The sequence below is a fragment of the Hyperolius riggenbachi genome, chromosome 10 (assembly GCF_040937935.1).
Source record: "Hyperolius riggenbachi isolate aHypRig1 chromosome 10, aHypRig1.pri, whole genome shotgun sequence".
Lineage (NCBI taxonomy): Eukaryota > Metazoa > Chordata > Amphibia > Anura > Hyperoliidae > Hyperolius > Hyperolius riggenbachi.
Genome location: NC_090655.1, coordinates 219,796,423 through 219,821,292, shown reverse-complemented (window position 1 = coordinate 219,821,292; position 24,870 = coordinate 219,796,423). Strand labels below are relative to the sequence as shown.

The following is a 24,870-nucleotide window of genomic DNA, read 5'->3' as shown; positions in this document are numbered from 1 at the left end:
TGTGATGAAACGCGGAGAAGCCGCTGCCTCTCAAGGTGAGGCGGCTGTTTCCGCGTCCAGCATGGCGTCACAACGCGGAAAAAACGCCGCATGCCGCATAGGCAGAGCGGCGGAATCCGCATTGGTAACGGCGGAATCCGCATTGGTAACGGGCGGAATCCGCATTGGAGGCGGCTCCCGCACTCGGTTCACTGGATACATTGCAAAACAGTACTGGTGTGGCTGGCACTGATAGTCCACCTAGATTCAGAGTGACACGTGCGCGCGCACAGAGGCAGAGCTTAAATAACAGCCAGAAGGGAGTCAGCTGACCAGGCGGGTCAGCTGACATTTTCCACTACTCTCATTGGTCCAGCAATTAGGGAGGTCCTGGAAAGGTCCTTGTGTATATATACTGCTGGCTGTTTACTTGCTCTTTGTCTGGCGTTGCGATCACATACGTGGGAGCACCCAGATCCGTAGTCAGATCCGCAAGTGTAGTCAGATCCGCAAGTGTGCCGGGACCAGCTGGAGCTGTAATCCTACACTTAGCTAGTTTCTGTTGATAGCTTAAAGTACTAGTTTGATTGTGATTATCTGTTATGACCTATTGCCTGCCTGACTATCCTCCTGAACTCTGATCTTGTACCTCGATATTTCTGATACTCTGTTGCCGAACCCCGGCTCGTCCTAAGACCCTGCTTCTGCCTCCTGATCTTGTACCTCGATATATCTGACACCCTGTTGCCGAACCCTGCCTGTACTTAGACTCCGCCTTTGCCTCCTGATCTTGTACTTTATCTGTCTGTGTGTGTACGACCTGGCTTGTCCGACCTCGAGAACCGACCTTACTGTTAGAGGCGGTTCCCCGTTCTGTTAGTGACACTTCCTCCAGAGGGTTACTACTGTCAGCCTGACTCCTCCCGTCTTGGAGAGTCCATGTCTGCGGAAGGAATCCGTGCAGTACTCCTGACTGCGCTGAGGCTTTATCCTCTAAGTGTTACTGTTACACCAAAACACTACACTCTACTCAGGTGAACAGAGGTTAGCTGGTATATCGGATTATCGGTGATACTGCAGATCACTTATAATCTGGTATACATCTGTATTCCCTGTGATACTGCAGATCACCGGTAATCAGATCCTCTCTGTGCTTCACCGATCATTACAGAACGCCAGACCAAAAAACAGATGGATGCCCGCGCTGACCCTCTGAATATGCTTGCCACCTCGGTGGATAACATCCATCAAGCACTGGGCCAGCACAAAGCCTTAATTGATGCCCTAACAGGCTCTGTGCGAACCCTTCAGACGTCAGTTGATTCGGTGCGATCCCCTCCTAGTGATGACATACGTATGCCCGTACCTGATAAATTTTCTGGCCACAAATCTGACTTTCGGAATTTTAAGAGTAGAGTGTTATCATATTTCGAGTTGAGACCCTGATCCTCGGGAACTGAGACCCAACGGGTCATTTTTATTAAGACTTTGCTAACTGGCGACTCCCAGTCCTGGGCATACAACCTGACCTCCACAGATACAGCTCTGACCTCAGTGGAGGAATTCTTTAAAGCCATGGCAGTAATATACGACGATCCAGACCTTGCTGCAACCTCTGAACGGAAGCTCAAGCTTTTGCGGCAAGGCAAAGGCTCAGTCGAAGATTACGCGGCAGAGTTTCGTAGGTGGTCAGTTACGGCCAGGTTTGATACCTATGCGTTGTTAGATTATTTCCTGTCTGGGCTGTCGGATGAGGTCTCCGACCTAATGTTAAGCCTACCCGAGCCCAAAACGGTCGATGAGGCCATCTCATCGGCCATTCGAATTGACCGTAGATTACGTTATCAAAGACAGACTAGGGGCAGTCATCGTGTCAGGGTAACATCTTATACAGCACCTCCCGCAGCACCCCTGGTAACTCCATCTCCTTCAGCCTCATCATCTCCAGTTGTGCCTCCACCTGAGCCGATGCAGATCGGTCGGTCTAAGCTGACCCAAGTGGAGAGAAGACGGAGAATGACTGAACAGTTATGTTTATACTGTGGTGAAGGGGGACATAGGGTACGAGACTGTCCCATTAAACCGGATAACAATAAGCCGGGAAACGCTATCGCCTAGGAGTTGTAAGGGGTGAAACCCTAGGCGCCCAACTCACGCCCCTAAAAGAAAGACGGTTGCTTCTTCCCTGTACAGTTTCCTGGGAAGATAAAACCGAGGTCACGGAAGCCTTTATTGTTTCAGGCTCCGCGGCAAATTTCATGGATTTTGAGTTTGCTAAGAAATTGGGGGTTCCGCTCACACCGGTGGATCCACCCGTGCAGGTTACGGCAGTGGATGATTCTCCTCTGCAGAGGAATCACTCCCTGACTCTAACACCTGAGGTAGGAGTTACCATCGGGGTATTACATTGGGAGATGTTACAATTTTTTGTGTTACATATGGCCACCTCCACAATTATACTCGGCATGCCATGGCTACACCTGCACTCCCCACACATTGATTGGGCCACTGGTCAATTAATTTCCTGGTCAGATCGTTGTTTCCAGCAATGTTTAGGGAGGGTGACTTTGGGCCAAACCAGGGTTCAGGTGGAGGGGGTCCCTGAACAGTACATGGAATATTCTGATGTATTTTGTCCCAAGGCAGCGGATAAGTTACCCCCACATCGCCCTTTCGACTGTCCCATCGACCTCCGTTCAGGTTGTGTTCCCCCCCGGGGCCATTTGTACAATTTGGCGGGGCCCAAAAAATTGGCCATGCAAGATTACATTCGTGAAAATTTGGCCAAGGGTTTCATTCGCCCGTCCCGGTCGCCTGCTGGGGCAGGTTTCTTTTTCGTTAAAAAAAAAGACTGAGGCCTGCGGCCCTGCATTGATTACCGGGGTCTTAATAAGATTACAGTGAAGAATCGCTATCCGCTGCCCCTGATAGACGATTTATTCACACAGATCACTGACGCTAAGATCTTTTCTAAGCTGGATTTGCGGGGCGCGTATAACTTGATACGCATAAGAAAGGGCGATGAGTGGAAAACGGCCTTTAATGCACCAGACGGGCATTACGAGTACTTGGTGATGCCCTTCGGGCTGTGTAATGCCCCGGCCGTTTTTCAGGAACTCATCAACGAGGTCTTCAGGGAGATGTTGGGGAGATTTGTTCTAGTCTACCTAGATGATATACTTATTTTCTCCAACAACCTCTCTGAACATAGGACCCATGTAAAATTTGTTTTGAATAAACTGAGGCAAAACTCTTTGTATGCTAAACTTGAAAAATGTATTTTTGAAGTAACGTCTGTCGCCTTCCTGGGGTACATAATTTCCACCACAGGCCTGTCTATGGACCCTGCCAAGGTCTCCGCTGTTCTGGAATGGCCTCAGCCGGTTGGGCTGAAGTCTCTTCAGCGGTTTCTCGGCTTTGCTAACTATTACAGGCGGTTCATAAAGGGGTACTCCACGGTCATTTCTCCCCTTACCAGTCTCACTAAAAAAGGGGCAGATACCACTCACTGGTCTCCTGAGGCTCTACATGCTTTTTCCACCCTGAAGGATCTATTCTGTTCGGCACCCATCCTCAGACATGTGGATACTTCTTTCCCATTTATTGTTGAAGTAGATGCTTCAGAGGTCGGAGTGGGGGCTGTGCTGTCTCAGCGATCGGGCTTGCAGGGTACAATGCACCCGTGTGCTTACTTCTCCCGTAGATTCTCCCCAGCAGAAAGGAACTACGATATAGGCAACAGGGAGCTCCTGGCCATTAAATTGGCTTTCGAGGAATGGCGACATTGGTTAGAGGGAGCAGAGCATACGATCACGGTTTACACTGATCACAAAAACTTAGAATACATCGAGGGGGCTAAGAGGTTGAGCCCCCGTCAGGCTCGATGGTCGTTATTTTTCTCCAGGTTCAGTTTCATTATTACATACACTCCGGGTAGCAAAAATGTTAAAGCAGATGCTTTATCTAGGTACTTCGAGCCAGAGACAGCACAGCCCTCTGTTCCAGAGACCATTATTCCCCAGAAGTTGGTACTAGCAGCAACTGGAACCTGGAAAGATCTGAAGGAGACTTTGGTTCCCTTCCAACAAGATATCCCGGAAGGGAAGCCCGCAGGGGTTATGTTCATTCCCCTACCTTTTCGTCTCCGGGTTCTAGAGATGTTCCATGCGCACAAGAATGCTGGGCATCCTGGGGCATCTAGAACACAGGATCTGGTGGCCAGATGTGCCTGGTGGCCTTCGTTGGCAGCGGATTGCAGGGAATATGTTAGGGAGTGTGCGATATGTGCGAAAAGCAAACCCTCCCGGCTGGCACCTGTCGGTACCTTGCAGCCTTTGCCCACCCCGAGTGAGCCGTGGACCCACCTGTCCATGGATTTTGTGGGTGAGCTTCCCGGATCTGAAGGCATGTCAGTCATTTGGGTGGTGGTCGACCGCTTTAGCAAAATGGCCCATTTTGTGCCCTTAAAAGGACTCCCCTCGGCTCAGGAATTGGCCGAGTTATTCATCATCCACATTTTCCGTTTACACGGCATTCCGGAAAACATAGTTTCAGACAGGGGAGTCCAATTTGTTTCCAGATTTTGGAAGGTTTTTTGCCATATAATGGGCATGAAGCTGTCATTCTCGTCGGGCTACCACCCACAGACAAATGGCCAGACTGAGAGGATAAATCAGTCCCTAGAACAATTTTTGAGATGTTATGTTGCGGAGGCACAAGACGACTAGGTCAGATTCTTGCCCTTCGCAGAGTTTGCTCAAAATAACCTGAGAAATTCCTCCTCCGGATTTTCTCCTTTTCAGGTGGTGACGGGGAGATCGCCCAAATTCTCCCCCTTGCCAGTTGCCTCTTCTCCGTTTCCAACCCTGGAAGCCTGGGCATTTATAGACATCTGGGGGACGGTGAAGAGTAATCTGGAAAGGGCATTCCAGAGTCAAAAGGGTCAGACTGACAAAAGACGCTCATTGGAGTGGAAGTTTCAGCCAGGAGACTTGGTCTGGGTGTCCACTCGTCACTTGACCCTGAGACAGCCCTCGGATAAACTGGGTCCCAGGTTTGTGGGTCCATTTTCAGTAGCCAAGAAGATCAACAACGTTAATTACTCCGTTGATCTTCCCGCCAGCATGCGTGGGGTAAGGTCCTTCCACGTATCCCTGCTTAAGCCAGCAGTCCATGTGGGTCCCACTCCTCCTCCTCCTGTGGTGGTAGATGACCAACCTGAGTACGAGGTAGAAAAGATTTTAGATTCACGCCTTGTACAAAACTCGGTACAATATCTCGTACACTGGAAGGGGTATGGCATTGAGGAGAGACAATGGGTACCGGCGACTCGCATGCATGCGGATGAATTGAGGAAAGAGTTTCATGCCTTACACCCCGAGAAACCTGGTAGGAGTTGTCCGGAGTCCACTCCTCGGGGGGGGTACTGTGATGAAACGCGGAGAAGCCGCTGCCTCTCAAGGTGAGGCGGCTGTTTCCGCGTCCAGCATGGCGTCACAACGCGGAAAAAACGCCGCATGCCGCATAGGCAGAGCGGCGGAATCCGCATTGGTAACGGCGGAATCCGCATTGGTAACGGGCGGAATCCGCATTGGAGGCGGCTCCCGCACTCGGTTCACTGGATACATTGCAAAACAGTACTGGTGTGGCTGGCACTGATAGTCCACCTAGATTCAGAGTGACACGCGCACGTGCACAGAGGCAGAGCTTAAATAACAGCCAGAAGGGAGTCAGCTGACCAGGCGGGTCAGCTGACATTTTCCACTACTCTCATTGGTCCAGCAATTAGGGAGGTCCTGGAAAGGTCCTTGTGTATATATACTGCTGGCTGTTTACTTGCTCTTTGTCTGGCGTTGCGATCACATACGTGGGAGCACCCAGATCCGTAGTCAGATCCGCAAGTGTAGTCAGATCCGCAAGTGTGCCGGGACCAGCTGGAGCTGTAATCCTACACTTAGCTAGTTTCTGTTGATAGCTTAAAGTACTAGTTTGATTGTGATTATCTGTTATGACCTATTGCCTGCCTGACTATCCTCCTGAACTCTGATCTTGTACCTCGATATTTCTGATACTCTGTTGCCGAACCCCGGCTCGTCCTAAGACCCTGCTTCTGCCTCCTGATCTTGTACCTCGATATATCTGACACCCTGTTGCCGAACCCTGCCTGTACTTAGACTCCGCCTTTGCCTCCTGATCTTGTACTTTATCTGTCTGTGTGTGTACGACCTGGCTTGTCCGACCTCGAGAACCGACCTTACTGTTAGAGGCAGTTCCCCGTTCTGTTAGTGACACTTCCTCCAGAGGGTTACTTTCAGACAATCCCTCCTACTGTCAGCCTGACTCCTCCCGTCTTGGAGAGTCCAGGTCTGCGGAAGGGATCCGTGCAGTACTCCTGACTGTGCTGAGGCTTTGTCCTCTAAGTGTTACTGTTACACCAAAACACTACACTCTACTCAGGTGAACAGAGGTTAGCTGGTATATCGGATTATCGGTGATACTGCAGATCACTTATAATCTGGTATACATCTGTATTCCCTGTGATACTGCAGATCACCGGTAATCAGATCCTCTCTGTGCTTCACCGATCGTTACAGCTTATTATATAATTCTTCCTAAAAAATGAATCATATAAAATATAATTGCATATTAAATCTTAATAATATAAAATACTCTTCCATATCTGTTTGTCTTTCTGATGAAGAAATAAACATAATATTTTCACCCCGCAGATGTCAGCATTTCATCATATAAATATCAAGCTGTATTAATAATATTAATTTTATAAGACTATCAATCCGCCAGGGGGCATAATTGTCCTAAATACAGGACAATACAAAAAACCTTGTAAAGTTGTTTAAATTCCAAAGGACACTCATAGTCAAAACATCCTTGTGGAACACAGCTAATGTGTTTTGAAACTTTCACTGCAGAATCCAGCATTTAAATGTATTTCAAAGTAATACATTGTATTATAGGTTTTAACAATAATTATTTCTTTCTTTGGAAGGAATGTATTGATTAATAATATTTAGATTAATAATATTTATGTGTAATAACTGAGCAAATGTATATATAAGATTGTTGTATGTATACATAAGACAGTAATGTGAGTTTTAACCTGCTTTCTGTCTTTCACACAGAAGCATCTTTCAAATGTCAAGTCCACAGACCAGCGCACTAACATAAACAAGAATGTTTTAGCATCTGTAACTAAAATAATATTATCAGATTCACAGCCTGGAAAATGCTGAGATGTCTCAGAGCAATATATTAAAAAAGTACTCTAACGTTACAGTTTACAAATAAATTTTGCATAGAACATTAAAACTTAAAACATACACATATGACAGCTTTTCTTGCATAAATAAACCTCTAGAATTATGACAGGGCGACGACTTCCTGGGGGGTTTCATGGCGGCATCTGGGAGTCCCCTTTAAGGAGGAAACCCTCAGATGCCCACCCCCCTCCCAGGAGAAATGAGTATAGGGGTACAAAGTACCCCTTAACCATTTCCGCAAAGGGTTAAAAATTAAATAAAAACACAACTACGTAAAAGTATTTTATTAATCTAAATTAACCATAAATACTTACCTGTACCTTTAAAAAAAGTTCCCAAGCCAATATCCTCAGGGAAAAGGTCCACGCCAATATCCTCTAATCTTGCGATCTTCCTAAGTTGATTGAAGATCTCCGCCGACCACCGCCACACACGCCGCCCACACCGGAACTCTCAGCTATACTTAGTATAGCTGAGAGCACGCCCTATGAGGACGCTATACCGCCGGCTCCCGCTGCCCTCCCTGCCTCCCCACCTGTCACCCACACCCATGCTGGCACCCAGTGCACCCATGGTTGCAATGGGTGCCAGCATGGGTGAGGGTGACAGGTGTGAGAGAGGCGGGGAGGGCAGTGGGAGCTGGCGGCATAGCGTCCGCGTAGGATGTGCTCTCAGCTATACTAAGTATAGCTAAGAGCATAAAGCATCTTTTGATTTTGGCTCCAAGGCTCCCCATTGGTTCCTTATTGACCAATAGGGATCCTCCTGAGCCCCATTGGTCTGTTAAGGAACCAATGGGGAGCCTTGGAGCCAAAATTTAAAGATGCGTTTTTGCTCTCAGCTATACTATAGCTGAGAGCAGTGAGGCGAGGGCGGCGTGTGTGGCGGTGGTGCGCGGTGATCTTCAATGAATGTAACAGAAGATTGCAAGATAGAGGATATTGGTGTGGGACCTTTTCCTGAGGATATTGGTGTGGGAACTTTTTCTTAAAGGTACAGGTATGTATTTCTGAAGATCGCAAGACAGAGGATACTGTCGTCGTGGGACATAACAGATTATAGCGTGGGACCTTTTCCCGAGGATATTGGCGTGGGAACTTTTTCTTAAAGGTACAGTTAAGTATTTCTGGTTAATTAAGATTAATAAAATACTTTTTTCTCATTGTTGTGTTTTTATTTATTTTAACACTTTATGGAAATGGGTAAGGGGTACTTTGTACCCCTATACTCATTTTTCCTGGGAGGGGGGCGGGCATCTGGGGTCCCCTTCTTAAAGGGGACTCCCAGATGCCACCATGAACCCCCCAAGAAAGTCGTCGCCCCCACCTCCTCCATGGGAACCGGAGGTGGGGAAGAGCCTCTTGTCCATAGATTGGACAAGGGCTCTGGGGGAGAGGGGAAGGCTTGGCCGCCTTCTCCCCGGAGTCCCCCCATACCATGGACCATGTGGGCTGGTATAGCTCAGGGTACGAAGCCCCAGTCGGCCGGGGCACTGCATTCTGGCTATCCCAGCCTGCAAGGGGTTACAGAGGCTCAGGAGGGGGGACCCCACGCCATTTTTTTTAAATTTCCCACTCTCAGCACAATAAAAAAAAAATTTTTTTAATTTTTTGTTTTAAATATTGTTTCCCATTATCTTTTTGACATATCCTGCAAATTTGGTGTTGCTAGGATGTAAGGGGCCTTTGCTACTAACTGCTAATGTCGGCGGGAATTGTTTCCCTAAGAACTGTCATTTACGCATTTAAAGCGGACCCAAACCAAACATTTTTTTAATGCAAAATATTTAGTTGCACCACTCTGACACATACAAAGAAAAAATAAACACTCCTTCAAGCCTATGAGCATTTCAGAGCATGCTTTTCACCCTTATCTTTTCATAACTAGGGTTATACAGGTGGCAGCCATTAGCAATTCCTCTTTTGCCGGACACCACCTACTCCACCAGTTTGCCGGATTCTGTCCCGGCAATATGAAAGTAAGGGAGGGCGTCCTCCAATAAATGTAAAATATTTTATATTTGTCATCATGCAGCTGAAAAACGGCTGCTATTTATTATTATAATTTACAAAATAGATTTTATTTCTGAAATCTTGTATTTTTAATTTGGGTCCACTTTAAAGGAAAAAAAGAGTTTGCTTACTTAAAACAGAAAGAATTTTCGATAATTCAGGTTGGAGTGAGCTTGAGATGTCTCCCAGGGCAACACTGCTGAATATATGCAAATTAACCATTGTTGCCCTTAGAAGCTAAATGTATACATTTTTCCTTTGAAATTTTAAAATCGATTTTCTCAAAAAGTATAAGGTGTTTTTGAAATAAATGTTTTCCTCTTGTTCCCACTGTTGTTCTTAACATTCCCTGCAAATTTGGTGTTTCTGGCATTTAAGGTGGCTTTGCTATTAACCGCTCAAATTGGCGGGCGTTTAATTTTCCCACGGTCAGAAGGAGAACTAATCGATTTTCTCAAAAACTATAAGGTCTTTTGAAAAAAATGTTTTCCTCTTGTTCCCACTGTTCATCTTACTATAACCAGCAAATTTTAATTTTCTTGCTTTTAAGGGGGCTTTGCTATTAAATGTTAAAGTCGGTGGGAAGACATTTTAAAAACGGCAGCAAAGCAGGGCATAAAACGATAAATAACATTCAGGCAGGACAAAAAAAGCAGGTTTTGAAACGATAAATTACGTTCACAAGGTCTGCGCCATTTTTTAACATTTAAAATGCTAACTATCATTTGATAATGTAAGTGAATGGGGCGCCATTTTTATCTGTCAGCGCTGTGCGCTATTTTTCACTGTTCCGGGCGGGGAGAGGCGGAGATCTGCAACGATTGACTTCAGTAGAGGCAGAGCTACAGCAGAAAGCTCTGCCTCTTTCAGGAAGCGCTCCCCAGATTTCCCCACGGGGCTTTGGGGGGTCTAAAGCCCTCGTTTTGCCGCGGGGATGTAGCGGTTTTCATCTATCAAGACCACTGATGCGAACTAAAAGGTAAAAATAACAATTTTTAGTCACTTCAGACTCTCTTTAAGTGCAGTATTATGTCCCTCACTTAGCAAGTGCAGAAGTTTTCCTAAGTTAGCAAGTACTGATACCATGCCCCCTACTTAGCAAGTACAGATATTTGGTTTGATTCACTAAGCTTAACGGGCTAAGCAGAGTGGGTTAAACCAGTGAGCGTGGTCCTGTTGCATGGCGTGCGCTCTTAAGTTGCGCACGCACCTTTGAAGTGCTGCACTATTTGATGTAGTGCAATCGCGATACTTCACTAGCTGCTACTACATGAATTAACGCAGTAGCAGCTATGCTAGTAAATTATCACGGTTGCGCTACATCACATGGCATGGAACTTCAAAGGAGGTGCATAACTTAAGAGAGCACGCTATGCAACAGGACCTTGTTGCGGAAAACGCCTAAACGAATTTGCATACGGATGCAAAATCGTTTGCGTTTCTATGCAACTTTTAACATTAAAACACATGCATTTTTGCCTATTTGTGTAAGTATGCGTATTAAACCATGTCAGTGCCTGTGTGCTTTTAAATTAATTTTACACAAAAACATACGTGAATTCACATGAAAAATTTGCATAGTGAAAGCGCATGTGATTTTCCTATGAATTACATTACAGGTGAATCGCACACTAGCCTTGCGGTGTGTGCATTCTGATGGCTCTCCTGTGCAGATTTTTTCTGCACAGCCCACCGTACAGATTTCCTGACAAATGGAAATAGGCCCGTTGACCATTATTAGGTATGCGAATCTGCGTGCAGAAAAGGCATGCAGATTCGCTCTGGTGGAAACGGACCCTGAAGCTTAACGGGTTAAGCAGCGTGGGTTAAACCAGTGAGCGTGGTCCTGTTGAATGGCGTGCGCTCTTAAGTTGCGCATGCACCTTTGAAGTGCTGCACTAATTGGTGTAGTGCAACCGCTATACTTCACTAGCTGTTACTACATTAATTAACGTAATAGCGGCCACGCTAGTAAATGATCGCGGTCGCGCTACATCGCATTGCGTGGAACTTCAAAGGAGTGTGCATAACTTAAGAGCGCACGCTATGCAACAGGACCACACGTAGCGTGCACTCGCTGGTTTAATGCATTCTGCTTAGCATGTTAAGCTTTAGTGAGTCAACTCCATTGTGTCCCTTTTGTGTCCCTTTTTTTTAGAAAGTGCAGGTTTTATGAACACACACACACACACACACACCACACACACACACCACACACACACAGACACGCACACACGCACACACACACACTACACTACACACCCACACCACACACTACACTACACACCCACACGCACACACACACACCACACACTACACTACACACCCGCACACGCACACAGACACACACACACACCACACACACACACACACACACACACACACACACTCTGCATATTCCCCTCACTTCTCACACATAACTCCCTCAGTGATCTGCAGCATGTACAAAAAAAAAACATTTATCACAACATATTCCATCCACCTCACCTCACACAAATGACGCCCCCCAGAAGTCACATGGACTGTGGCCTGCAAAATATTCCCCCACCACCACATACACACACACAATTTATAATAATTTCCAAGCCGGTCGCTGTTGACCTGTAATTCCTTCCACACCCCCCTCCCCCATTTCTATTTTTTACTATTCCTACAGTTTTAGGGGTACAAGCACCAAACTTTCCACACCTCTTTGCCTTGTAGCAGGTTCCTGTGCTTTACTAAGCGATCTCACCCTCCGCACCCTGGGATAGACCACCAAAGACCCCTTTTCGCCATTGAGTTTGGCAGGGAAAATTGTCTAATCACGTCCAGTCTTACAGTTTTGAAGCTACAGTCTCCAAACTTGGACCACCTATTCTCAGGGATGCTCGGATAGTACTTTTCAAAATCAGAATTGATCCAGATCCCGATACCGAGATATCCGGATCCGGTTCGGATATCCGAATCCGACCTTTTAGATATCCACGTGAACGTGGATATCCGGACGCATTATCCACGGATATCCGACCTATTCGGATATCTGGATAGAAAGACCGGAAGTGCCGTTAAAAAGGATTCCAACCCGTTTTGGAAGCTAAAAAATAACCACCACCACCTTCTCTCTCTCGTCTTCCAAGGATTTGTAGGCTGTCAAAAGCCAGCTCACATACATTGGCCAGGAATCGAACCCAGGTCAACTGCTTGGAAGGCAGCTATGCTCATCACTATACCACCAACACTACATGCTGAAGCCAGCCTAGCATGTACCACTGTGATATACCCAAGAGACATATGAGCTTGCTTATTTGCCTAATTTGCTAGATGAAAGCAGTGGGACACATGCTGATACTGCTTACAGGCTTCAATTCAAGACTTCAGAAAGATCATGTGCCCCCCTGGATGATTCTAGTGTAACGCACACAGCAAAGGACAGCAATTTGAAGTCTGGAAGATTCCAGGGCAAGGGTGGGAAGGATGAAAAGCTAGGTGGCCATGCAACCATTCCTGCTAACCTAAAGCTTACCTGTGTCTTACAACACATTTGTAACGATCGGTGAAGCACAGAGAGGACCTGATTACCAGTGATCTGCAGAATCACTGGAAATACAGATGTATACCAGATTATACGTGATCTGCAGTATCACTGATAATCCGATATACTAGCTAACCTCTGTTCACCTGAGTAGAATGTAGTGTTTTGGTGTAACAGTAACACTTTGAGGACAGGGCCTCAGTGCAGTTAGGAATACTGCACGGATTCCTTCCGCAGACCTGAGCTCTCCAAGACGGGAGGAGTCAGACTGACAGTAGGAAGGACAGACTGGAAGTAACCTTCAGGAGGAAGGATTACTAACAGAGCGAGGAACCGCTTCTAACAGTAAGGTCGGTTCTCGAGGTCGGACAAGCCAGGTCGTACACACACGGACAGATAAAGTACAGTATCAGGAGGCAAAGGCGGAGTCAAAGTACAGGCAAGGTTCAGCAACGGGGTATCAGATATATCGGGATACAAAATCAGGATGCAGAAGCAGAGTCAAGAAACGAGCCGGGGTTTGGCAACAGAGTATCAGAAATATCGAGGTACAAGATCAGAGTTCAGAGGGATAGTCAAGGCAGGCAAAGGTCATAACAGATAATCACAATCAAACTAGTACTTTAGCTATCAACAGAATCTAGCTAAGTGTAGGATTACAGCTCCAGCTGGTCCCGGCACACTTGCGGATCTGACTACGGATCTGGGTGCTCCCACATATGTGATCGCACGCCAGACAAAGAGCAAGTGAACAACCAGCAGTATATATACTCTAGGACCTTTCCAGGACCTCCCTAATTGCTGGTCCAATGGGAGCAGTGGAATTTGTCAGCTGACCCAGCTGGTCAGCCGACACCCTTCTAACTGCTATTTAAACTCTGCCTCTGTGCTCGCGCGCGTGTAAGTCTGAATCTTGGTGGACTATCAGTCCCAGCCACACCAGTACTGTTTTGCAATGTATCCAGTGAACTGAGTGCGGGAGCCGCCTCCAATGCGGATTCCGCCATTCCCAATGCGGATTCCGCCGCTCTGCCTAAGCGGCATGCAGCGTTTTTTCCGCGTTGTGACGCCATGCTGGACGCGGGAACAGCCGCCTCGCCTTGAGAGACAGCGGCTTTTCCGCGTTTCATCACAACATTGGCTTAGGACTTTACCAAATCCAATGCTCCAATATGGGGAAGCTTCTCTGTTTGCTGTTTGTTTTTTTGTTTTTTTTTACAGATGGCCCAAACTGTTCACTGGCTGACAGTATTCTGTGAACTTCTGCTGTTCGTATTCGCGGAGAACAGCAAACATTTGGTGTGCTCGACCCGCCCCCTATACATCATCATTGAGCTAAACTTTAATCCCTTACCTCACAGTCAGCAGACACTTGGCAGCCTATCAGCTCACACCCCCTCCTGGACCCCTCCACCCCCCTACTAAAAAGCAGTTGTGGTGGCCATATTGGATTCATTCTCTACTGGCTGCTGACTGTTCGTGAGAACAGGGTCAGACTTGCTGCAGATAGGTAGGGAAAGCATTAGCTAGGCCTGTGTTCTTGTTCCTCACTCGCTGTGAAAGCACCCCAAATAGCCCTTTTGAGGGCTAGTACATTGGTCTCCTGTGTTTTTTTTTTTTTTTTGTGTGTGAAACTCCACAGCCCACTGACACCCAGAGCTGTGTGCACACTACTGCTGTTGCTACATTAAGTTTCAGTCACAGAACCACTCCAGTGCATCATTATTTTACTGTATTCCGATAGTAGTATTGCATTTTTCTGTGTGTGACACTCCACAGCCCACTAACAGCTGTGTGCATCCATAGCTGTGTTCTGAATGTAATGGGATTTCTTCCCTTTAGGGATTAAAACCCGACTCTGCATCAACTACGTAATTTTTGGCGGGACTTTTGTCATGCATCCACCTCCAGAATGCCCCTGTCCAGGTGTTAGACCCCTTGAAACTATTTTTCCATCACTTTTGTGACAAGAAAGAGTCCCTGTAGGTTTTAAAATTCACCTGCTCATTGAAGTCTATGGCATTTCGCCCGGCTCGCCTGTTTGCGAACATTTGCGGCAGTTCGCGTTCACCGTTCGCAAACCCAAAATTTGAATTCCCTCACCTATCTATGCAAGCAAATTGCAACAGTTTTACCCCCCTTAAACACCACCTTTGGAGCAGTCCATATCACCAGGTCATTACTACGACAACTGACACGATTAATGAAATAATCCTCAATAGTATCATACATTCCATATAGAATATTGTAATGATAGAATGGAGGATCCATGAGTAGGAATAAATAATTTGTCAATTAGTAAAAATAAAGAATGTGTCAAAGGACAATACTTGTCTTTTCACATAGATATTTACTGCTGGCTTCGTGTGTATAGTTGTCATTTTGGTTCAATGTTTAACTTTGGTACATCAAATCTCCCATCAGCTGCACACACTGTAATACTATAATATAACAATGAAACAAACAGAAACAAGTAAGACAGATATTATAGAGAGTTGTGCTGTAAGTGATAAATGATTGTTGTTTTCTGTTACAGCGATTGTTACACTTTCCAAAAGAACTTCCAAGAAAACAGGCGTCATGCCTCATTCCATCCATGGTGACCAGGAACCGGAAGAGCAAAATGTGACAGGTGACAGATTAGTGACATCAGATGAACAGGATGACAGCAGCAATGAGTCAGAGTACAACCCCTCTAATGATGAGGTGGACTCCACCTCTGACACAGAGGAGAAAGAGCAAAAGCCAACATTGAAAGGAAAGCCAAAGTTCTCCTGTGATGAGTGTGGGAAACACTTCATATATAAATCCTCTCTAACTAACCACCAGAGGCTTCATATGGGAGAGCGGCCTTATGAATGTTCAGAGTGTGGGAAATGTTTCAATCAAAAAGAAAATCTTCAGAGACATCAGAGCATCCACACTGGGGTGAAGAGAAGTCACACAGAAGAGAAACCATTTGACTGCCGTGAATGTGGGAAGGGGTTTTCCACTAAGTCTAATCTTTATATACATGAGAGAAGTCACACAGAAGAGAAACCATTTAAGTGCCTTGAATGTGGGAAGGGGTTTTCGACTAAGGCTGAGCTTTATGTACATGAGAGAATTCACACAGGAGAGAAACCGTTTGAGTGCTGTGAATGTGGGAAGGGGTTTTCTCAGAAGTCTAATCTTCATATACATGAGAGAAGTCACACAGGAGAGAAACCGTTTGAGTGCCCTGAATGTGGGAAGGGGTTTTCCACTAAGTCTTATCTTCATATACATGAGAGAAGACACACAGGAGAGAAACCGTTTGTGTGCCGTGAATGTGGGAAGGGGTTTTCAACTAAGGCTGAGCTTCATGTACATGAGAGAAGTCACACGGGAGAGAAACCGTTTGAGTGCCGTGAATGTGGGAAGGGGTTTTCAACTAAGGCTGAGCTTCATGTACATGAGAGAAGACACACAGGAGAGAAACCGTTTGTGTGCCGTGAATGTGGGAAGGGGTTTTCAACTAAGGCTAAGCTTCATGTACATGAGAGAAGTCACACGGGAGAGAAACCGTTTGAGTGCCATGAATGTGGGAAGGGGTTTTCCACTAAGTCTAATCTTCATATACATGAGAGAACTCACACAGGAGAAAAACCGTTTGAGTGCCGTGAATGTGGGAAAAAGTTTAGCCAGAAGACTAATCTTCTTAGACATGAGAGAAGTCACACAGGAGAGAATCTGTTTGAGTGAAATGAATGCAGGAAAAAGTTCTTCTGCAAGTCTAAACTTCATAGACATGAGAGAAGTCACACAGTAGAGAAACCGTTTCCTTGTGCAAACTGCACATTGACAACGCATATGCTCATTCACACAGGTGACAAGCAGTTTGCCTGTTCAGAGTGTGGGAATCAGTTTCACGTTAAGAGAGTCCTAGGTCGGGGGTCCCCAACCACCGGTCTGTGGCCCAATACCGCAACACAGGGTATGTGTTGAGTTGGGCCACAGTTCCCTGCCTCACTGCAATGCAGCCGCGGCTGTAACTATTCACTTGCAGAAGTGGTTGTTACTGTGACATGCTTGCTGATTGGGCAAGCGGGAAGCCTTCAGTCCCGCCCCCTCCATAAGCTGCAGTGCTTGTTTTGTATGTCGGCAGCCCATACCCTCTATCTCCACCCCCTCTGGAGTGAACAAGTTCCTAGTGTGCACGGCCGCAAGTACAGCCGTGCATTCTCAGAGTCCCAGTGTCCCTCCAGTCCCGCCCCCTCTACAAAACTGCTTAATCAGAGGCAGTGGGCAGCGACCTTGTTGGGAGCAATGTAAGCATGTGCCTTTGTCCCCAACTAACAGCACCTGCCTGCCAATAGTGACTAAGCTGAGTGGGGAGAGACTGGGGAAAAACATGTTAGAGCAAGCTAGTATGTATTGTGCAATATTTTCTTGTTTTGTTCCTGCTGATTGTATTGCTGAGGGAGACTGCCATACACATGCCTTATTGTCAGCTGAGGCAGTCCTTATCTGCCGCCTCAGCAAGCGTGTGTATGGGCCTTTAGCTATGCACTAATCTCCCCATAGCAAAGGTGCCCAGCTAAAGGCCGTACACACACCTGACCAAAAATTCCAGAAGGTCCGCACACTCTTAAGTACCATTCTGTACTGTAGCCTTGACAAAGGGGACCCCACGGGGCCCCGAAATGACTTAAGTACCATTCTGTACTGTAGCCTTGACAAAGGGGACCCCAGGGGGCCACGAAACGACTCTTTGGTTGTGGAATGGTTTGTCACGTGTTTTGAATAAATAGGACATGGTACTATAGAGTGTGCGGACCTTCTGGAATTTTTTGTGGATTACAAACATTGGTCCAGCACCTCACCAGTGGTGTGTGACTTCTTTTCCTGTGCACTCACACCTGACTTAAGTCGGCTGAGGCAGTCGATTACTGCAAGCAATCTGCCATGCGGATCAATTTGACTGAGTGTCTATCACCCTGGCAGATTGCTTGCAGGGCAGGAGTCAGGGCTACTGTACACACACCTGATTATTGGCTACCTCAGCCGACTTTAATCATGAGTGTGTATGGTGCTTAGGGCCAGTTAACAGGGACTTCTGGTTGTGTCTCGGCAGAATTTCTTCAAGCGTGTAGAAAAGTATTTAGTGTCTCTGACTGCTTTTTGCTGTGTTTGTCATTTTTCTCCCCCACAGGGGGACACAGAGATGCTGCAGCGCGGCAAACAACCCCAGAAGCAGCATGTTGCTTTCTCTGTCAGGAAAATTGGGATAAAAAAATGCGGCACTAGTGCAAACAGAAAATGATGGGAAACAACGGTACTAGCACTGCCCATTCACTGGAATGGGCAGTGCTTAAACGACCACTGCGGCGGGGGTTGATTTCTTCCCATCCCCCTCTGCCGGGCCTTGGAAAGAATGTCTTGCATCAAAGCGGTCCTTGGGTCCAAAAGGGTTGGGGACCCCTGCCCTATGTCATCACCTCTCTACTGTGTATACATTAACTCTAGCATCCAGTATATCCAGGCACACAAATGTCCAGATATCAGCCCATACTGAGGAGGGTCCTTTACAGAGTCCCAGATCTTGTCTTGGTGCCCCTAAAAATAATGTTAGGTTTGATTTCCCTTCTTAAAACAGAAGGTACTTGTGATAATTCAGCTTTAAAGGGACACTATTGATTAACAACATGTTTTTTTCAATTGAGATAGGAATTGTTTGGTAAGTGCTGTTAAGTACAGGTGGATACATTTGACTGCTAATCTGTTTGTCAACTGTTATTAAATTCCTTTCACACTTCCCTGATGCTGATTCAGCTGATTCTGACAGACCAGTGAACCTTGAGAGAAGGGGGGGGGGGATTCCCTCACACTACGGGCTTGATTCACAAAGCGGTGCTAACTGTTAGCACGTTTGTGAAAACCCCCTTAGCACGTCTAAACAAGCTTTTCGCGCGTAAAACTTTACGCGCACAAAACTTTACGCACGTAAAACTTTACGCGCGCACTGCACAGAGCGCAGGGCGCTCCGTGCGAAGTGCCCATTAAAGCCTATGGGACTTAGCGCGCATAAAACTTTGCGTGTGTAAAACTTTGCACACGCAAAGTTAGCACGCAATCTGATTGAGAAATCCGGTGCTAACCTACTTAGCACCCTGGTTAGCGCGTCTAAAGACTTTAGACGTGCTAAGTAGGTTAGCACCGCTTTGTGAATCAAGCCCTACATCTGTTAACCCTGTGTGTAACCCTGTGTGTGAGAGAAAGCTCTTAGCAGCTGCTGTATCTATGAGAGCTGTTTTCAGAAAGCAGTGGCAAAGTATATTATGTGCAACATGAACATTTGTAATATAGTGTATGAAACCTGATTCCAGAGGCATTTCATATAACTCTGCTTCAATATTACACTGTTATCAGTATGTCAGACTGCAGAGATTCACCTATGCAGATGAGATATTCAAAAAATATCTAAAATCTACACACAATGAATTAAAGATTTTGCCTCTGATAATATTTAACATGAAAAGTAGGAAAATGTTTACAGAGCTAATTAGACATTCATTTTACATTGCTATTTTAGAACACTTGGTTTGATAGTGTTCCTTTAAGTAAACATCTGTGGTTACCCACAATGCACTGCTAGTGAATATGAAAATTATCTCTTTATGCCCTTAAAGCCAGGCTTGCATCCAGAACCGCTGGTGTTTAGCATCAGGGGTGAGCAGAAACTACGCCAGTGCGAATTTACGCATCGTAGTGTGCATCTACGCATCGTAGTTCGTAGGCAAAGTTTCAAAACTACGCTTACGATTTTACGTGTAGCGAAGTACCGTTTTGCGTAGTTTACACTCCTATGCGTAGTTCACATGTGTATTGCGAAGTAAACTATGAATGCGTTATTCACGTCTATTTTTCCGCGTACGATTGTATGCTTGCAAAATTACGCATTGGAAAAGGGAATGTACGCATAGACGAGTTCCTGGTACAAGCAATTCCAGAGGAATTAATGCGTAAATGTTTCCGCATAATGGCATAAGCATCCGCATACACTACGCGTAATTGCATATTTTAACGGCTAGACTACGAAATGCAGCGAAGCAAATATTTTATTTTGAAGCCGTAGTTTGGCGAAGCGTAATTGCGTAAAACTATGCGTAGTTCCAGCGTAGCGAAGTTGGCTGACTACGACCATCCCTGTGTTACAGAGCCACATCAACCCCACATGTAGACAGCCTGTTTCATGCTTTTTCTCCTCCTTATCAGTACATGGCAGCTGGCAGGGATTGATATGGCTCTGTGGGATAGGGATTGGACCAGTACAACACAGTAACCAAGCAGCTCAGGGTGACCCAAACCACTAGGAAAGTATAGGGGACTAAAGAGCCCAAAAAGCCCTCCTACTGAAAGCAATGCTTGGTGTGATCTGTCTTCTTAAAACAGAAGATATTTGTAATCATTCAGCCTTAAGTGAACATCTGTGATTACCCACAATGCACCACTACTGAATATGCAAATTATCTCTTTATGCCCTAGAAGCAAGGCCTGCCTCCAGAACCGCTGGTGTATAGCAAGCCTATAGCTTTTACTTAGATAGAAAATATATGAGTGCTCAGAATGCCCCAAAGTATTTACATAAAAAAAATTACTTCACTGTCCACTGGAGAACTCACACCGGTAAAAAAAAAAAAACATTTGCATGCCCAGATTGTGGGAAGAACTTTATTCAGAAAACGCAAATGGTTGCACATAAATTGAAACAACACGGAGGAGAGAAGGCATTTCAATGCTCTTAATGTGGCAAATGTCACATTGTTTCTGAAATATGTGAGATATCACCAGAGAGACCACACCCGATCTCACATACCATATGAGAGGCCACACTGGAGAGAGACCTTTTACTTGTTCAGAGTGTGGGAATGGTTTTAAAGTGAAAGCACATCTGGTCACTCACCAGAGAACCCACAGAAGAGAAAACCCATATTCTTGTCCCATATGTAACAAATCTTTTGCTGACAGAGGCTCTCTGGCAAAGCACAAGATAATTCACACAGAAGAGAAGCCTTTTGTGTGCTCAGAATGTGGGAAAAGCTTTAGGCAGATCCTGCACCTTGAGTCTCATCAGAGGATCCACACTGGTGAGAAACCTTTTGTGTGCACTGAATGTGGGAAGGCCTACAAAGATAAAGTGACCCTCATCCTACACCAGAAAAAACACACTGGGGACAAACGTTTTACCTGCTCTGAAAGTGGGAAAAGATTCTCTATAAACTCTGAGCTTATCAAGTGAGGCACAGCGATGAGAGACCTGTCCCTTGTCTGGAGTGTGGCAAATGTTTTATAGATAAGAGGAGACTGGTCATACACAGAGCCGGGACAAGGTCCTCCAGCACCCAAGGTTGAGACACCAAAGTGTGCCCCTCCATCCCTGCCACCCCAGCCGTCACACACTGATTGCTATTAGACTAAGAGGCGCCACAGGGCCCACAACCTCCCCAACACCTTAATATCTAGTTATATGGCTTGCAGCCACTGCCATGTATCCCCTTTTCTTATTTCTTTCTGCTTCAAACACAATTAGGAATGACAGCTGAATGAATTCTGTGCCCCCTCCTACACTGCGCCTTGAGGCTGGAGCCTCTCTAGCCTATGCCTCGGCCCGGCCCTGATCATACATCAACGGAGCCACACCGGAGAGAAACCACGTGAGTGTCAGGAGTGTGGAAAATGCTTCAGACATTATGGAAGCTTTGGAACTCATGTGAAAAACCCGCACAGCTCTCTAGACTAAAAGCTATAAACAGTTTGAGCTCCCTATAACAAAAATGGCTGACACAGCGCTAGTCTGATCACGGGCTGCTCTATTGGTAGCCAATAGCATGGGCAGGTACCCCAAATCTGAAAGATAAGAAGAACAAAAACACGTTTCTCTGGTGTATTAATGTTTTAATCTTAAAGAGGAACTCCAGTGAAAATAATGTAAATAAAAAGTGCTAATTTTTACAATAATTATGTATAAATTATTTAGTCATTGTTTGCCCATTGTAAAATCTTTCCTCTCCCTGATTTACATTCTGACATTTATCTTTACTGCTAGCAGGAGATTTCAGTGGAAGGAGATGCTGCTTGCTTCTTTGGCAGTTGTAATTCTTGGTTATTTACATGGGGGGGCGCATTTGGGGGGTCAGGCAGCCGGATCCCCAGTGTTGTTTCCCGGTCCTCCCTTTAGCCAGCAGAATTTACTAACCTCCCTGGCTTCAGCGATGAACCGCAGAAGACCCCAACCCCCCCGCTGTCGCCGGCATCCCCGCTCATACTGCCGCTCAGTTCCGGGGTGCGGCTTGATGACATCATCAAGCCAGGACCCGGCACTGACATCAGAGCGAGAGAAGATGCCGGCCAGAGCGAAGGGGAGTATCAATCGCTGGGGGAACAGCAGGAAGGTGAGTGGATCCTCTTCCCCCCCACCACATCTGTAATAGAGATCACTACAATCTGCTGGCGATCATAGAGATCACGTTATCAGCAGCCATACACGATGACTGCTGATCTCTGAGGGGAGATGTCAGCTGTCATACGACAGCTTAGCTTAATCTCCAGTCTTGGGTGCGCACGACCGCGTCGGGAGCGGAAACAGCGGGTGGCGTAAATCCTACGCCGCATCATGCTAGAACAGCCTCAAGACTAGAACTATCGTCAGTCCCCAAAAGGTTAAAACAAACACAACATCAGCTTACCATTGTGAAGAGAGGAGTCTGGCATGCAGTGGGAAGAAGCCAGTGCAAGCACCATGGCCAGCAGTGCTGAGAGACTATCTGAGCCACAATCTGGGGCACAGTGTTCCTTGAGCTGCACAATCAGCTACCGTCCCCTCTGGGATTGCTCTCATTGGCTTCACCACATGTGCTAGCACCGGCTGTCTCTTCCCACTGCATGCCAGACTCCACTCTTCATAATGGTAAGCTGACATCGTTGTGTTTATTTTAGGATTAAAAAGTTAATACACCTGAGAAGTGCGTTGTTGCTCTGCTAGTGTGGGCTGTTTTTCAAATCTTTCACAGGTCTGGTCCATCAGCAGAAGACATGCACCAAATAGACGCAGATGGTCCTTCTGATCACTGTGAGGTGTGAGAGGGTTCCAAAAATTTGATGTGTCCTTTAGAAATAATAATTTTAACTAGTTCATCACTAAGGGGTTTTTCCCCTCATGGACCAGAGAAATTTTCGCATTTCACAGCTCCTCCTATTCATTCCCTAATAACTTTATCACTACTTATTACAACAAAATGATACATGCCTTGTTTTCTTCACCGCCAATTAGACTTTCTTTGGGTGGTACATTTTGCTAAGAATTATTTTAATCCAAATGCATTTTATGTGACTAATAAAAAAAATGGAAAAAATTCATTATTTCTTCGTTTTTGGCCATTATAGCTTAAAATAAAATGTACTGTTTATTCTATTGCACTCACTCACTCCTGTTTTGGCCTTTGTAATTGCACTCCTGCTGGATCGGGAAACGTTCATCCAGCATGAAATGTGTTAAAACTGCATTCTTGCCTACCATATTAATGTTCATTGTATTTTTATTTTTGCACTCCTGTTATATTTTGTAATTTTGCATTCCTGCTTATGCTTGTTATTTTAACTATACTTCTATCACTAATCGGAGCAGCCGATTAGAGATTATGATGCAATTTCTAATGGTTTTTAGAATTTTTGTATGAATATTGGATTTATTAAAGATTTTTCTATTTTTTCACATGCACCCAAGAGTCAATTCTTCCTTTGTATTATTTCATAGTTATTGTTGACATGGTGCATGTGAAGCAATAATCTATATATTTGGGGCTCGATTCACAAAGCGGTGCTAACTGTTTAGCATGGGTGTTCTAAACAGTTAGCACGTGAAGTGCCGTTTGCGGACTTTTGCGCGCGCAAAGTGCCCCGATTCGCGCGATCGTGGACTTTTGCACGCGCAATTGCAAGCGCAAAAGTCCGTGATCGCGCAAATCGCGGCACTTTGCGCGCGCAAAAGTCCGCAAACGGCACTTCACGTGCTAACTGTTTAGAACACCCGTGCTAAACAGTTAGCACCGCTTTGTGAATCAAGCCCATAATAGGCTAAGTGCCTCAACCTTCAAGCAAGAAGAAGAAGTAGTGCCCTGCCCCCAGGGCCAGTCCAAACAAGAAAAAGGAGCCGGTCCAAGCAAGTGGTTGAATGGAGTACTGGTTAAGGGCACTGCCTTTGACATGGGAGATCAGGGTTTGAATCCTGGCTAGGGTCAGTACCTTTTTTCAGTAAGGAGCTCAAGGCAAGACTCCCTAACACTGCAGGGTGGCCTCCTGAGCGCATCCCAGTGGCTGCAGCTCTTGAGCGCTTTCAGTCCAACAGGAGAAAAGTGCTATATAAATGTTTGGATTATTATCACTGGCGTACCAATAGGGGATGCGACCCCTGCCGTCGCGGGGGGGCCCAGGGCCCGCTCTGGGGCTTTTGGGGGGCAGGAGGGGTCGCAGCATAAGAGGAGAGTGTGGCAGATCGGTGGGGAGGGGGGAAATTCCCCCTCCCTCACCTGGGCTCTCCTCTCAGCGCTCCCCCTCCTGAAATCATTGGTGGCAGCGGGCAGGCATAGGAAGTTTACACAGGAAGTTGCTCTTAGAAGGGAAGTCCTCCAGCGAGAAGGAGGTAATGTATCATTCTGCCGCCACCGCCGCTGCTGCTGCCGCCTGCCCGCTGCCACCAATGATTTCAGGAGGGGGAGCGCTGAGAGGAGAGCCCAGGTGAGGGAGGGGGGGAATTTCCCCCCTCCCCACCAATCTGCCACACTCTCCTCTTATGCTGCGACCCCTCCTGCCCCCCAAAAGTCCCTGAGCGGGCCCTAGGGGGGAGGGGGGCCCAGATTTTGTTTTTGCAGGGGGGCCCGGGGATTTCTAGGTATGCCCCTGATTATTACTATTATTAATATGAAGAAGAAGTAGCGCCCTGCCCCAGGGACGGTCCTAGACTTGCCGCCAAGCTGGAGGGGGTATTGGGCACATCGGCGGGGAGGGGGGTCGGACCCCCCCCTCACCTGGGTCCCCCATCTGCGCTCAGAAGCGCACGGAAGGGGTTGTT

General features: G+C 46.4%; 1 protein-coding gene across 1 annotated transcript; it reads left to right on the top strand.

Moving 5' to 3' along the window:
• The first annotated feature begins 2,237 nt into the window (after positions 1-2,237).
• Positions 2,238-21,042, top strand: LOC137536825 (zinc finger protein 84-like). Its single transcript, XM_068259019.1, has 4 exons — positions 2,238-2,360; positions 4,782-4,920; positions 15,319-16,476; positions 20,630-21,042. The coding sequence occupies exons 1-4, from the start codon at positions 2,238-2,240 to the stop codon at positions 21,040-21,042; spliced, it is 1,833 nt and encodes a 610-aa protein (XP_068115120.1).
• Positions 21,043-24,870: the final 3,828 nt, after the last annotated feature.

Coding starts and splice junctions, on each gene's coding strand:
- LOC137536825 (XM_068259019.1), top strand. CDS start 2,238: ATGGATTTTGAGTTTGCTAAGAAATTGGGGGTTCCGCTCACACCGGTG. Junction 2,361..4,781: donor CCCTGACTCTAACACCTGAG/GTAGGAGTTACC, acceptor TCTCCTTTTCAG/GTGGTGACGGGGAGATCGCC. Junction 4,921..15,318: donor GGCATTCCAGAGTCAAAAGG/GTCAGACTGACA, acceptor TTTCTGTTACAG/CGATTGTTACACTTTCCAAA.